Genomic DNA, 15,486 nt, shown 5'->3' on the forward strand with positions numbered 1-15,486 from the left:
TGGTCCGCGCCGGTCATCAAGAGGTATGAGTCCTCTGGATGACTGGTTGTGTGCCCCTTGATGACCGGGAGAGGTGTGATTGCTGTGGGCACTCCAAAAAAAAGGAGACTTGGAGTGCACCCCAATGCACTCCATTTGGTATTTGCCAGCTGGAGTGCAAAGCCAAAATCCTTCACTGAAAAGGTAGAGTGCTTGGGCTTACACTCCATTTTTTTTGGAGTGCATCTAGCTGCACTCCCCTATTTTGGTCAATTTTGGAGTACCCAGTTGTGTACTCCAATAAACATGGAGTGCACATCTGGGGACTCCATGTTTTGGGAGTACAAAATCAAGGCACTCCAACTTTTTTGGAGTGCTGGCCCCCCAAAGCCAAAAATGTGGAGTGCACAAAGTAAAAGTTTGGAGTGCATTTAGGCTGACCCTATATGAAGGCTCTAGCCAATCTCATGAATTCTGCTCTATGGACTGAGCTTCTGTAATGAAAAATGTGGTGTCTAGAACTTCTTCCAACCCACTGTACATCCCTTTGGTTCTGTAGCCCCCTACAGATCCAGACCTACAGCCTGTAAAGCAGAATTTTGAGGGGAATTTAGTCCCAGAGGCTGCAGATCTGACTCTGCAGCTCCTCGCAGAGTCAAAGACTTCATTTTGTAGCTCCTCAAATGGCCAAGCTACAGCACCTACACATTGAATGTTGATTTTGCAGGTTGTCAGTCAAGTCAACCAACATCATCATCTTACCTGGTTTTAGGCCAAGCAGATTACATATGATATGTAACCAGCAATCCTGAGCATTGTAGAAGTTAGGGTAAAAGGGGGGACAACTACTTGTAATCTGAAGCATAACACATCATGAAGCAAAAACCATAAAACTGCCAAAAGTGTTTTCTTATATTTCTGCTTTACTGTTTGTTTACATTCGTCGAGAATAAGCGGGGTTATCTTAACAGCAGGTAAATCCATAAGCTAAAGCATTGAGAGTTGCCAATTTAAATGCATATGTACTGGTTTACAACATTACCACCCCTATGCCACTGCCAACTCCCGGTGCCTCAATCGATTGTTTTCCCAAAGTGGTTGCCTGTGAGGCGGCCTCTTCAGAGCCAGGTTCCCCAGGGACCCCACCACGAATTTGATGAACTACAAATCAGAATAATTGGAAAGGTCAGAAGTTGTAGTGTTTATAAGAAAGGCTTTCATTATCTGTTACACACCTTTCCAGTTATAGAGATAATAATGCAGGTATCCATCGCCGGCGCCGAACTGTAGCTCCTTGACAAACAATGAGTTGTCCATCAACGTCAATGCGTTAAACACATCAAAGTTGGCCTTTTAGAAACAATAAAAAGATTTTTATAAGTCGATCATACGCCGAGAGATTATTTATCAGTCGCGCTGAGAGGCGAGGGTACTTGCCTGTTGAGCCATTGTCAGAGCATCCCCTATCAAACTGATCAAGCGCTTCTTCAACATTTGACGTGCCTCGGGAGTCTCTCCTGACCAGTTAGGCAGTTCACTGAGTTCGGCCAGGGCCATTTGGCTAGGTTCTTCTTGGGGCTCAGTTGGCTGACCTAGATGGGCACAGGATGAGGCTGCAGTGGTAGCGTAGTAGAAGAGGTACGCCGCATCGATGGTTTGGTGAGGAGTACATTTCATAGCCGTCGATGGCAAATGATAAAACGAGACCATATCGGTAATTAAGTGAGTTGTCGGATTCTTAATTCACCAATAAGTCGAGTCAGCGATTCTAATGCCAATACAGATGAAGAAATTGTTTACCTCAACCACAAAAGTCCATGTGACTTGTTGATTTCTTCTCCCATTTACCACCGGCCCAGTGCCCTTGCCACTGATAAAGTTATGGCGAACTTCATCATCAGACATAACTGGAATCAAGTCGAAACGGCTCATGTATCGCCTGAGCAAGACGGCGACAGCATCGACATCTTTTTCTTCAATTTCGCGAAAGCCGGGTATTTGAGGTTGAGTGGGGCAGTCATACATTCGCTTAAGTCGGGCAACAGATACTCCTCTTGGTTGTGGGGAAAAGCCAGTCGCTATGAGTTTGGCCGGGTTTAGATTCCGGTGATAATATCTAATCCATTAAGGAGGCGGAGGCATCAGATTGTCGTGACTGCTGTTCGTTTTTGTTAGAATACACATACTGGCAACGGGAGATGGGTGTAGGAAGAAAAATTCCGGCGGTGTAAATAGCTTGGAATACGCCTTGCATGTTGCATCTTCGAGTGATTTCTTTGATGAGGACCGGTGCTAAACGTTTCGATCGCAGCTTCTTGTGAATACAGAGGAAATTGATTTCGGAACAGGCTTTGCGACTATGGAGACGTAAGTAATAATGAAGTTTCTCATCAGAGTGCGGATTGAGAGACTGCAGAAGGGGAAACGGTATTTACGCAGATCGGACTTGTAGATTCATAGGAATCCCAGCAATAAAAGCTATTAATCTCCGCTTTCCAGAAGCCACTCGAACTCCGGCATGCCAATCTTGCACAAAGCCGGGAGGTCTCAGAGCCCTATCGATGATGATGGTGATAGTTAATTTGCATTAAGCAATCTGTAGAGTACGGAATATTGAAGACTTACCACTCAATAAAAGGCGCAGTATAATCAAATCTGAACATGGCATCGTCATCTTCGACGTAGTTTACAGTCAACAGCTCATACAGCTCTCGTAGCTAAGACCAAGATGTGATTCAATTAGCGGGGCGATAGGAACTGGTGCGTGAATTTGCCAAAGACCTACTTGCGTCTCATCGCCTAAGTCAAGAGTACACCACTCGTATCCATCAGGGAGGGCCAGAGGGTTCTTTCGGATTTCTTCCTCTGATTTGCTAGGTTCGATTTCACCTTCCTCAAAATTCGAATCCTCTGGGTAAATTTGACATACGGAGATTAGTTCAGATTAGCTTTTGTGCATATGGCAAAAGAACGCCCGTACGCTCGTCAAGACGCCTGACAGGTTGAGTTGCCCAAAACTTGTGATCGGCCATATCTTTGTTGTTTTTACGAGAACCTCCACTCTTGCCATCCATCAATTCTAGGAGTCGGATTTGATCCATCATCTTCCCCAATTCTTTTGGGCCGAGAGCACCGATGCGATCGGCAACCTCGTCACCGTTTTGAGCCCGGATCTAGATTCAAAGGAGAACAAGAGTAATCCGTCAACATTGCTGATTTAAAAAAAATGCAGAAGCCGGGGCAGGGAACTGAAAGAGCTGACTTGTTCGATTATCATTTTGTGTGACTCAGAAGTAGAGTGATCTTCAATAAGAGATCCATCATCGGCTGGGACCTCCAACGCATTCTTAGATGATGCCTTTCCCTTTGATTTTTTCTTCTTTTTCTTAGTTGAGGGGCCCGCAGAGCCACCAGCCAGTCCAGTGTCTTGTCCGTCTTCCTGTTCCTCCTCATCCTCGGGGCTGATCGGTGGTGAATAGTTCGAGGAAGGCCCCGCCCGAGATGAAGCAGATTGAGCACTCTTTGCCTCGGTTTGGTTCGATTCACTGTGGCCGCAGGGCCTTAAGACTTCGGAGCCATACTCGATCACACCGTGGTCCTCTGGTTCGGAAGACATATTTATATTTGTTGTGATGTGGCCGGTTGTGAGGAAATCCGTTCGAAGCTGTCGACAGGTTATGTTGACCGTTGGCCAAGAGTGAGCAACAGGTCAAAGGCCTGATTTGATATAAGCATCTTCTCAAATCTCATACAAGCATCCTCTCACAGATCGACACCGCAGTTCTTGTGGTAACTCGAGCCTGGCTGGCAGCTGCGGATGTGTCGAGCTTAACTAAGCCTCTCCGAGGAGGCGCGAAGCGTCTCCGAAGGAGAGGCTTAGGACTAATGTCCCAATCTTCGCCTGAGGCTGAGAGATATTTACACGGAAAATCATGATTTCTGTGTTTACATCTCTTTTACTCATTTCTCTCAGCACAAAATTCAAAGCCTCCTATACCATGTTGTCCCTGCTTCTCAGCTTTTTTGTACATATTTTTTCAATTAAATTTGTCCCAAACTCGCCGCTCAGCGGCCATTCCTGTGAGGGGTTGTCTTGAGCTATGCAATGAAGCCATTGGATCATCCAAAGGTCAAGGTCGGACACACTCTCACGGGTTTTTTCAGTATTGACTTAAGAATGACAGGTCTCTCATCAATACAGAATTTAGGTGGCTTGCGGCAGTTATACACATAAAAGGGTATTGACGTCTGATGTCTAACCTTATCTTCATGTGTTTAGGCCGGATGGGTGATCCGGTCTACATCAGGCCGGATAGGCTCTCAGGTGGAATTTTTACATTAATTTTTTTATTAGGGGAAGGCGGTAGGTGTTGTTTTGGACCGCTGAGATTATGTAGAAATGAAAGAGGATTCCAATGGTACCAGAGGCTGTGAATAAATCAGAGGGGTATATGGTGATATTTGGGTTAGGAGGCATTTTTCAACATTTGGCTGGGCAGCCTCAAGCCAAATGTTGGACATTAGGCACAAGTCCCTCCCGCAAGCGGGAGGGTGCTCGCGCCCCGCGAGCACAGGGAGGGACTTGTGTTAAGTTCGCAGATGTGTCAACTTCGAACTTGAATTCAAGTTTCGACACGACCCTCTCCGAGCGAACTTAGCTAAGTCCCTCGATCGGAGGTGCGCGAGCGCTGTTGCAAAGCGACCCTCCAAAGGAGGGACTTTATGCCCTACCTTGCAAAACAGTAGGCAGCAGAAATCTCATTTGGCTGGGGAAAATTTTCAAAAAATTCAACTGTTTATATCTTGACTCAGGTAAAAGGTATTAAAAATCTGAGGAGACAGATTTGTCCGCCTACATCTGCCCTTCCACCTGCCACCTCCCTGAGGCAGTGGTGCTCTATTTCCACCTTTGAATCTGAAAAGGGAAATCAGGAATTTGTGAGCGCTCTTAAAACAGGTCCTTGGGTCAATGTTGTAACCGCTGTGCTGCGCTAAAAAAAGCAGTCATCCCGCTACTTCCCAGAGGCATGTAGCGGAAGCTGTTGAAAAAACTGCTGTGCTACTTGCTACGTGCAGCGGTTGACCGCTACCCACCCGGGGCAATTAGCAATAGCGCAGCAGAAGCAGAAATCCGCTGCGCTCCGCTATCTGCTACATTATCTAATTTCATGTCAAACCTCTTTTAACATGATTTAAACCATTTTCTTTCATTTTTTTCGAACTGCTGCGCTACCGCTGAAGCGCAGCGGTTCAGCGCTACATGACTGCTTTTTTTAACGCGCTAAAATCCTTCAATTTTTCCAGGGAAAACAAATAGCGGTTAGCGCAGCGGCACAAAAAACCGCTGGCTGTTACAACGTTGCTTGGGTAAATCCATACTTTGACACATTCCAAAGATGGACTTATGTACAACATCCCTTGAGTCTGACAGACCAATACAAATGTGCAACCCAATGCGTGTGATTATCAAGAAGGTGGTGTTCAGCTGTCAGGTTTCAGAAAAACATGCACTAAAACATCTGCTAGCACTTGCAAGAAGGCAGTTAGATGTCTTGTGTTGGATAATTATTTAAAAATCAGGTTTGGGTGTTGAAAATGTAAAAATAATGTGAGCAGAGAGCCATGCTTCTTGCACATCTTTTGATGTAGCTCACTTGGCCTCAAGTACATTTGTGTAGCTGCTACAGAACAAAACATAACAAAACTTCCAAAACACCCTTCTGCTGCCTACTGTTTTGCAAGGTAGGGTGTAAGTCCCTCCTTTGGAGGGTTGCTTTGCAACAGCGTTTGCGCGCATCCAATTGAGGGACTTAGCCAAGTTTTCTCTCCAAGGAGGCGTGAAGCGTCTCCAAAGGAGAGGCTTACCTCAAAAGTCACACCATTGGCCCTACAGACTCAAGAATTTCTGGCAAAAAAACACAAATTTTTATTTTCAAAATCTTTTTAAAAATGTAGTTTTTAGTTTAAAAAAATCTGAGTAGACAGACTTGTAGCCTGCAATCTCAGCTTCCATTTCACACCTAGCTGACACACATAATTACTATCCCACTCCACCTACTGTCAAGTGGTTCTGGAGTGGTGATCCAGCGGTTTTTGGGCTCAAAATTTGAAATTCCCTGAGCCCGGGCGGGCTCAAAGGGGGGGATTGGGTACAGAAATCCACCATGTAACAACATTTACAGGACATTTCCTACCAGGGGGGATGGATACGGTGGAGTTTGAAGTGGGGGAAAATAAGCTAAGAAGCTGGTGATTGAAATGGTGCCAAAGGCAAGGAGAGAATTGGAAGTCTAGAGGGTGATATTGGGGAAAATGGGGGAGTGTCGCATCCTCCAGTCCCTGCCATTGCTCTCAATCCTGTAGGGCCAGACATGCAACTTTAGAGGCAAGTCCCTCCTTCAGAGGTCGCTACGCTCCCCCGAGGAGGGTACACTTGTGTTAAGTTTGGTTTTGACACCTGATTCTGGTTGTTGGCGCCACCTCTCATGGCGCGCCTAGGTACGCCCACCCCGTACCCGCGCACCCAGGACCTTCAATAATGAAATTTGAATCCCTGATAGCCCTGGGAATTGAAGTTCAGAGAACTCAAGTGGAAAGTAAAGAGTGAGGGCCAACTGAGACTCGCAGAGGCTTAAGGTGTTACACATTTGTTTTTTAGATTATAATTCAATGAGTATGTGATGCAGGCACACCTCTTCAGACGGAAAAAAACTTGTCTAATTCCATAGAAGCTCAAATAATATACATCTAGAGCGGACCAGACCAGATGGAGGCCTAACTTTTGAGTCTGACAACAACCAGGACGGGGAAGAGTGTTGATGATCTAATTAGCTAAAATGATTATCTGTGGGGATATCTGGGGGCGGGAACTGCATGTGGTTTTCCTCAAGCCGTGCTTTCAGCAGGTTTTTGCTTCTTTTGATCGACTCAGATGGGCAACCCATTAATATCTCGGCACGCTTTTGTAATTGAGATACCTTTTCGTAGAGCGGACCTGATATCTAGGAATTCAGAGGAAATGTCAGAGAATCAGCTGTTTTTGCTATTCCAAGACACTTCCCCATGATGACGCCTCGTAAAAAGAACAAAAATCCCGCAGAATATTGTAATTGGTTGCTAACTTACCTGTCGTCGTGCAATCGCACACTGGTAGATTCACCGAGCAGTCATCTTTCATCTGCAGGTTGTGAACAGTGGTCATATTCCTGTATGATCACATGGAAAGCCGATAAAAGTACAGGATCAGCTTCAAAGAAACAATTTTAAAGCTACAGGAAAGGTATTCGGCAGGTGAGAAACCTCAACAAACCTGCAAACATGGGGATCAAACTCAAAAGCACCATACTTCTTCTGGCATTCCCAAGATACAGTCGTAAGATACTCGGTTGTGAATCCATATTTGGCCTCGACCAAAGGAGCCCGGAAGATAGTAGGATCAAATCCATCCCCTTTATCACCCCGGACGATACTCATCATACTTAAACAATTTGTAATATTATAAAAAATCAGTTCAAATACGCTTTTGTGGGATCTTTTTCATTCCAATACGAACTGAACGAACATGGAGTCTTTCCCGCAATACGAAAGTCGGTTTGGATCATCGTATGCGCCATTGGGCCCTTCTTGCGTGCAAGGATCCTAGCGTATCAGTTTTGAATTAGTATGAAGTTGTGATCATAGCGCCAGATTGATGCTTATACACTCACTGCTCCTCGGATGATAAATACATTCTGCAAATTTTTTGATTCGAAAGTGAACATTTTACATCCTCCTTGGGGGATTCTTCGGGGTACGAAATTTAAAACACATCAAATTATATTATCGACTAACCTGTTCTCTCCAAATCTTAACCAAGGTTTTCAACTTTATCATTCTTTCGTATTCTTTTTGCACAGTTTCTCGATCAATGACTGGCGTCTCTGAGAGGAATATTCCGTCTTGATTTATGCTTGCGAGGCCTTTTTGGGTGCTAATTCCAGCTTGAATTACTTCTTCGGTGATGTTCGTGAGTATCCCTTGTACCGCATGTTGAGCTTGCCCTAAAACCCATGATATGGAGGAGGACTTTCAAACCAACCAACGATTTACAAAGATGATTCAGGTCCCGGTTTAGAATACCGGTTAGCAAGTTGAAACGAGAAGTCTAACTTACCCGAGTAAAGCGGTCTTCTCCATTTCCAACAATCATCAAAGTTTCCACCCAGCCAAAGGCACCAAGTTGATACAAAGTCATAACTAAACCCAACCATGAAATTTGTCCCCAAGACCATATTGTACCTGCAATAGGTCCGTACGATTTGAAAAGGGAAGAAGGAAAAGAGCTGATCCAATTAGATACAAGTGATAACCAAGCGGTCTGGTTTCAAAAGATACAAGATCAGCATAACCACCCGGGTGAATTTCCTCTTCACGGCTTCAATCGCTTTCGCAAAGAAAGCTGATGCTAATATAATCCAATGTTTGAATCAGAGATGGGACTTCCGACTCACCACGTGCCTGGGAGTTCTTGTGGGGTCCTTTTCGAGATCCACCAACTTGACACAAAATTTAATTCACGTCAGCACCAAATCTGACTGTAAGATTATGAAGACTGACCATGGTTGGAAGTATATCTACAGCCGCAACCAAAAATAAAGCAGAAAGGATTAAGTTTCCTTTCAGCAAATGAAGATGGTACCAGTTAGACTATATGTACCAGCAGCTGAGTCAAACCTGATGGAACATTCGATGCATCAGCCCCATCAAAAGTTTTGAGGAAAAATTACTAAGAGTAGATAAACTCACGCATCACCGCTGGCTTGAAAAAGGATGTTGACAAAATTGTTCCAATTTTGTGCTGCCACTAACGCATACCAATCCCGACCATAGACATTTTCGCACAACTATGTATATTTAAAACGTCTTGAGTGACTGATCTTCGCTAATGTACCTCCCAGAGTAACTGAATTCAAAATTTGCGTACTTGACCTGCATTGCATACTTTGCCTATCCCACATTCGAAATCCAACGCGCCAACTTGCGAAGCATATTGCTACCATCAGAAACATCTTATCAGTGTTTGATTTGGTCAATTAAGAGGCCTTGTATGTTTGTGGCATAGTTAAAGTGTGCTGAATGTGAAGAAGTCCAGTGAAATCTTCGTGAAACCTTAAATTTTGTGATAGACATTTTCACATGTCACACAAAACATTGTTCATGATGCTCAGTTATGAGGCAAAAACAGGGCCTAAATACATACTTCAGGCCATTATACGCAGACAAACGGATGAAAATATCTGACCTGCAAGTTTAAGATTGTACCGTTTGGATAGTTGTACAAATGAGAGTTCATACCGAACTCTGACCATAGTGGCGGTTCCAACGGCCGAGGTTTGCATAACACTTTTGTGTCCTCTTCAGAAGTGATGTTTAGGCCCTTTTTTGAATTCATTTCATTGTCAGCTTGCAAAAATATGTTTGTTTTCCTCGAAGAATTCATGTTAGGCTTACATTTTGCAATGAATTATTCGATGTCGGGGATCCAGCGATCACTTGAACATATTGAATGATAGCTAAAATAATTAGGAATGTGCCGCTAAGAGACATGTCAAGAAAAGAAAAACTTGGAGGTCAAGAGGGGGAAAGGATGCTTTCTTAGAATTCAAAATCAAATCAGAAGGAGATCCAATCCGTATTATAAGAGTTCCACCAGCTATTCTTGATGTAAATTCAATGCAGAATAGCTTGTATCACTGAAGGCATGAGGTTGGAACTACTTGCCTAAATAGAGTATTTAAGCGCAGACTAAAATCACTCCTACGTGTTGAAGATTTTGTCTTTCGTGATAAGCAGCTTCGACTGTGCACCAATCCGTGTGATCGCGAGATAGAATAGAGCCTACTTGCGGGAGTTTCCATCAGGTTTCTCGATAAGATAGGGTGTTATCGACCTTGGATGGAACCATTCGCAGTCTGCCGGAGTTGTATCTCCCTGTCAAGCATGTATGCACCCACTCGGCTTGAGTGCTCTCCCTTCATTTCTCATTATCATGAGAAGTATGTGGTGTGTAGCAGCGATCTTGCCGACTGGCCCCGACATGTCCGTTCCTTTTGCTTAACCTCCGCGAAACCCAGAAATTGTTGAAGACTCTTACATATTTTCATTTATGTACCTTCAATCCTAACACTAGAGCTGAGACCAGTCTCACCAGCGATGCACGCGAGGTCAGCGCTAAACTAGGGTTTTTAATGACTGGTTTCCGATCACGGAATCCTACTTATCCCCCTCCCCCAGATTAATTTCCAATGTCACCCTCAGGATCATGGTTTCCCTAAGTTACCCAACCACATCCCATCCCGGGCAGAGTGATAAACCACGTGTCTCATTGCGCCGATCAGAGGAAGGGACTATTGGGGGATAATTTTTTGAGACAAACCTCACTTGAATTCATCTCTGAATGAATTTATTCTGTTTTAGATCTCCATGATGGCAAAAGCCCCCCAATCGATGTACTACATATTTTCAATTATCTTCAATCTATCTCCTTGATTCAGAATGACATCGTAATATCGAGAGGTTGAATTATGTGTGACATTATTTAAAAGTTGCGAGTACGTGATTGAGCAGGACGAATAGTCTAGCAAATGAGGGTCAAAAAGATGAACTTAGAGGAAGTAGTCTGGCCTTCAGCTCTTTTAGTGAGGAAGGATCTTACGGATTATCTTCCAATCCCTGTTGCAATGTGATTTGCAAGCTTAACAAAGCCTCTTGAACGGGGGTCCCGAAGGGACTCTCCATAGGAGAGGCTTACGCCCAAAGCTGGCCGCGTGGCCTGAGCACTTTGAGAAATTTACATGAATTTCTTCTTTTTTGGAATAAACAGCTTTTTAAACAAAAACAACTGCCTTTCATGAAGTTCTGAGGAGAACAACTTGTAGCCTTGCTTCTCAGGCATTGTTTCATATTTTTTGGGGGTGGTTTGGCTTGAAATAAACAGTTGCTTGTGATTGCTAGTCAGCCATGTCCCAGCATTTTGCCTGGTAGAGATTGACAGCTGGCGAACCGTTTGGATCATCGGTTCACGCACCCTCTCACGGTTCAGTGACTCATGGGGCCAGATAGGTCATTGTTAAATTGATAGTCTCTGTTTTCTGAATTGTTACCCAGTTGCAAGGTACGTATGTACTTGCACCAGGCATGTCTGCTGGGATATCCGGTCCTGAAAAGGTCGGACTGTTTACAATGGTATTTTCTTTACAGGATGATTCTTGTGAGGGGATGGAGCTATTCAGAGTTTTCAAGTGGTGTGAAGTATGCACAAAGCCTTGCGCTTCTAATGGTGCCAAGGGCCAGATGTTTATCCAAGAGCTTGCGCAGAATATATGGGGATGAGATCACCTCCCAGCCATTTGGCTAGTAGCTCTCCCCCTCGTAAGCCGACTTTAGGTGCAAGTCCCCCCCAAGCGTAGGTGTGAGGCAGGGACTTGTGTTAAGTTTGTGTGATTTGTAGGATGTGCTGGCTGGACACCCCCAGGCCATGGTCCCTGAGCTTAACTAAGTCACTCCCCCGTCTGAGGCTTTGCCCAAGGGACTTACGCCCTATCAGGAATTCTTGCGTGAGACTATTCCGAGTTTTGGTGGTACTCAACTTTGAGTGCCCAGAACTCAACCTAGATAAATTCTACCGCTTTAAAAATTTAATGCACAATAGGCCTGCATCTTGTCTATCTCCTGATACAGTTTGGGACCATTACCTCCTCTTCTTCATGCTTATTTTTATTTTTTTGAAAACTTTGCAAAACATGATATCCCAGGTTTGGAGCGGATCACTAAACAACAAAGCCCGTGTGCAATTGGCAGATCTGATACAACATGATATCACTTACATGCACCCTTTTTACGGAGAGCAAGAACTAGCCTGTATCAACACTTGAAACGGTTGTGTTTTTGGTGCTAAGTGGGATATGATGGTTATTTTCCTTTTATTTGACATTTTACAAATATTTTTATGAAAACATTGGAGCAAAGATACAAGCAATGGAAGAAATGTAGAAAATAAGGGGACAAGGAAGCGCTTCAGGAAAAATGAGTTTCAAGAACAGAGGATGAGAACTGCAGGAGTGGCAAACAATTTTGTGGATCACTTATCCGAAATTCTCACGCAAGAATTGCTGATAGGGCACAAGTCCCTCCGGCAAAGCCTCAGAGCATCCGCATCCGTTGCTAAGTTAGTCTGGACTAACTAGCTCAGATTACGGTCGGACTAAGCTAATCCGAGTGGCCGACCGCATCGACGTAGATTGGGAGGTCCGAGGCTATCGGAGATTATGTGATTAGGTGCCTGTATGGTATGTGTTTGGCACCTAAACACATAGAGTTCATGCCATTGAGCATGATGCATATTCATTTTATAGGTTAGTCCGAGGACTACACCCGGGGAGTCCTTCCACAAGGATATCCCGTGGAATCCACGAGGAGTCCACGTGGTAGCCGCGTGCGAGGTCGGACCAGCGGCTGTTGGTCCACACGTTCACGGGGTCTCCACCAAGTGGATCACAGGGGCACCTCGTGATGGCCCCGAGGATTCCACGGATACTTACAGATGCGTACCCGTGGAATCCACGTGGCCACGTAGGCAGGCCAGTGAAAAATACAGCAGAAGCGCACCTCATTCAAAAGTATTGCTCATGGGACTCCAACCCACAACCAGGCTTGGAGCTCGTAGTGGCATTGCCATACAACTCGACTATTTTACATTGTCACATATGGCTGCTTTACAAAGTATCAACCCCCCAAACAATGGTTTGCGATTGGGTTTGCGATAGGTTTTTTTTTCAAGTTTTTTTTTGATTTTTTTTTTTCCTCTATTCAAAAAAAAGTTTTGTCGGACTTTCAAAACCTCAGGACCAGCCTGAGGTGGTCTTGGCTGGAAGTAAAAAAAAAAGAAAAAGCCGTGGAACCGACGTGAGCAATGAGCTGACGTGGTCTCCACGCGTGCCAGGAAGGCACATCGTGGAACCGACGGGAAAAAGTGTGAAGCCCATCGGTTCCACGTGGAAAAAAAGCGTTTCGTGGAACCGACGAGCTTACCGAGGGGTTACCGAGCCAATCCTCGTCGGTCCCACGGATTACCCTCCTCTCGTCGGTTCCACAAACGGGCGGGGCAGGAAGTACCCCCGCCGTGTAGTGGGGGCTAGATTTATACCCCACTAGCTCCAAACCAAGCTCCGGGTCAAGTTGATCCCCGGTTAATCCAACCCGATGCGGTTGCGGGGTCGAACTAAGTGCCCTAATCCGGGCTAACTTAGCGCCCGGTGCGGATGGTCTCAGGTGGGACTAGTAAGTTCGCATGGTTCCCAACGAGAATCAAGTGCTCGGTTGGATTTTGCCTGAAGCATACCGAACACTCTTGCGCAGCGAGATGCCACAAGTGGATATGCTGCGCGCCTTGCGCCTGGCATGTGCGCACCTGAGCGCACACACTCTCCATTACGTCAATCTATCCAAACCAGGCAGCAGTCATCATCCACCAAAAACCACTCAGCATCATGGACATTGATTCAGAGCCCATCGACTTTGTATCCCAACTACGCAATGAAGCCCCGGAGGATCTCCGACCCATGCTCGAAAATTTCTCAGACCTGTACCAACGAAAGTCAGCTGTTTATCTCTTATCTATTTGCTTCATTTTAGTCCGGCCGTACCGAAAAACAAGTCGCATCTGGAGACGCTTGCGGGCAATTGACACTTTCTTTACTATTGGGTGGCAGATTATGGTACCAACTTACGATCGCCATCCAAGAGTTCTTAAACCTACCAAGTTCATTTCCATTTCAAATTCGCCTATACAACGATTTTATTACCGATTTTGAAAATAAAATCAACTCACTGAAACTGGTGGAGATTGCCGTGGTGATTTCTCAGAGGTTCACAGGTAGGTTGCTTCTCTAATCGACCCTTTTCACAACTTGCACCCCAATGTGGAATCCACGAACACTCACATTCTCCTCGGTTTCGTCTTACAGACGCAAATGACGCATTAGAATTTTTATCCAAGTTGGCGGACAAGTTGAAACCGGTCGAGAAGAAAGATGAGGAGCCCGCTGGAGCTATCAAAGTTACGGGAGCCAGTGCTAAAGCCACACTTCAAACGAATGCCGAGGCGTATGTTCTAGCGCGAATGTCGGCTGCTCACTTCTGTCTGTTGCTTGGAAAGACAAAAGAGACTGAGAGTGCTATGGACGAATGTCGGGCGATAATCGACAAACTCGACAGTGTTGATACTTCCGTTCGTGCGGGCTTTTATCGAGTCTCGGCTGATTACTTCAAGGTCTGCTTCATGCCTGCAAAACGAGAGCTAAGATGGATATTCAACGCTGATTTCTGACTCAAATGCCAAACCTCTTTTTAGTGGGAAGCAGCTTATGCGTCGTATTACAAAACCTCGCTACTCTACTTGGCATGTCTGCCCAATGTCAATGCCGATCTAGATGTCGAATCTCGTATTCAACGTGCACATGACCTAGGACTTGCTGCGCTTCTTGGCGATACGATATACAACTTTGGAGAGCTATTGCAGCATCAAATCCTCGAGAGTCTGACGGGCACCCCGTTCGAGTGGATCCGATCGCTTTTGTTCGCTTTCAATGAAGGCAACTTGGGTATTTTTGAAAGTCTGACTCCCCGTTTTCCGGAAGAAGTAAGGCAGCAGTGTTCTTTCTGTTTCGGTTATGACCTCAAGGTTTGATTGGAACATCGCCCTGATCCGCACGTCCTTCGTATTTGACGCGATTAGCCAATTCTTCAGAACTCCTATCCATTCTTGAGGCAGAAAATTTGCTTGATGGCTCTTATCGACGCAGTATTCCGCAGGAGTGTCACCGACCGAATCATGCCATTTGGGGTGATTGCTTCGGAAACAAAACTGCCGGTTAATGAAGTTGAACACTTGGTCATGAAAGCTTTGAGGTACAGTTTTTTTTGCTCGTCACTCCAGTGATTCGCCATGCTGATATGTTTGCGATATTGACTTTACCTTTTGAAATCTAAGTTTGGGTTTGATTAAAGGTTCATTGGATCAGATTTCCGGAACGGCTAGCATCACCTGGGTCCAACCTCGAGTACTAAATAAACAACAGATCGAGGCCTTGAAGAAGAAGCTGGATGACTGGACTAATCGTGTCATGAAGGTTGGACAATTTGCACACTCCAATGGAGGCAGCGAAATCCTTGTTCAATAGTTGCTCCCAAATGTCTTTGTCGTTTTTCATCACCCTATCAAAATTGCAAACTCTCCGTGTGAACGAGCTTTTCGTCGGGTCACTCTGGGCATCCGACCAACCTTATTCCAAGCGATCACATGCAAGACGGTTTGTAGCACCTTTTGATCGTGCCATTCTTCCACTTGCGACGGTTTTTGCTCTCATTGTTCAGACAAGTATTATCCTGATGTCAATCTGGTGATAAGTTCCCGGCTATTATACCTATGTGAGTGCCGGATTTCATGCAGCTGGGCTCCTTGCAAAGTAC

General features: G+C 45.1%; 3 protein-coding genes across 3 annotated transcripts; 1 reads left to right on the forward strand and 2 right to left on the reverse strand.

The window, feature by feature from the left end:
* Positions 1-1,009: 1,009 nt before the first annotated feature.
* Positions 1,010-3,595, reverse strand: PtA15_1A173 (uncharacterized protein; the record flags this gene model as incomplete). The annotated part of the gene is made up of 10 exons (XM_053165172.1): positions 1,010-1,140; positions 1,215-1,329; positions 1,417-1,716; positions 1,780-2,095; positions 2,166-2,336; positions 2,415-2,534; positions 2,605-2,696; positions 2,765-2,889; positions 2,960-3,152; positions 3,242-3,595. 10 exons carry the CDS (start codon positions 3,593-3,595, stop codon positions 1,010-1,012), a joined length of 1,917 nt encoding a protein of 638 aa, XP_053016390.1.
* A 3,311-nt stretch (positions 3,596-6,906) lies between these two features.
* PtA15_1A174 (uncharacterized protein) lies at positions 6,907-9,564 on the reverse strand (the record flags this gene model as incomplete). Its single annotated transcript, XM_053165173.1, has 14 exons — positions 6,907-6,980; positions 7,105-7,184; positions 7,289-7,456; positions 7,541-7,617; positions 7,686-7,709; positions 7,810-8,043; positions 8,132-8,335; positions 8,469-8,513; positions 8,575-8,591; positions 8,675-8,691; positions 8,764-8,861; positions 8,942-9,010; positions 9,260-9,394; positions 9,469-9,564. 14 exons carry the CDS (start codon positions 9,562-9,564, stop codon positions 6,907-6,909), a joined length of 1,338 nt encoding a protein of 445 aa, XP_053016391.1.
* A 3,941-nt stretch (positions 9,565-13,505) lies between these two features.
* On the forward strand, positions 13,506-15,197 carry PtA15_1A175 (uncharacterized protein; the record flags this gene model as incomplete). Its single annotated transcript, XM_053165174.1, has 6 exons — positions 13,506-13,612; positions 13,728-13,891; positions 13,983-14,287; positions 14,369-14,656; positions 14,753-14,925; positions 15,008-15,197. 6 exons carry the CDS (start codon positions 13,506-13,508, stop codon positions 15,195-15,197), a joined length of 1,227 nt encoding a protein of 408 aa, XP_053016392.1.
* Between the last annotated feature and the right edge of the window lie 289 nt (positions 15,198-15,486).

The sequence above is a fragment of the Puccinia triticina genome, chromosome 1A (assembly GCF_026914185.1).
Source record: "Puccinia triticina chromosome 1A, complete sequence".
In the NCBI taxonomy this organism is placed as follows: Eukaryota; Fungi; Basidiomycota; class Pucciniomycetes; order Pucciniales; family Pucciniaceae; genus Puccinia; species Puccinia triticina.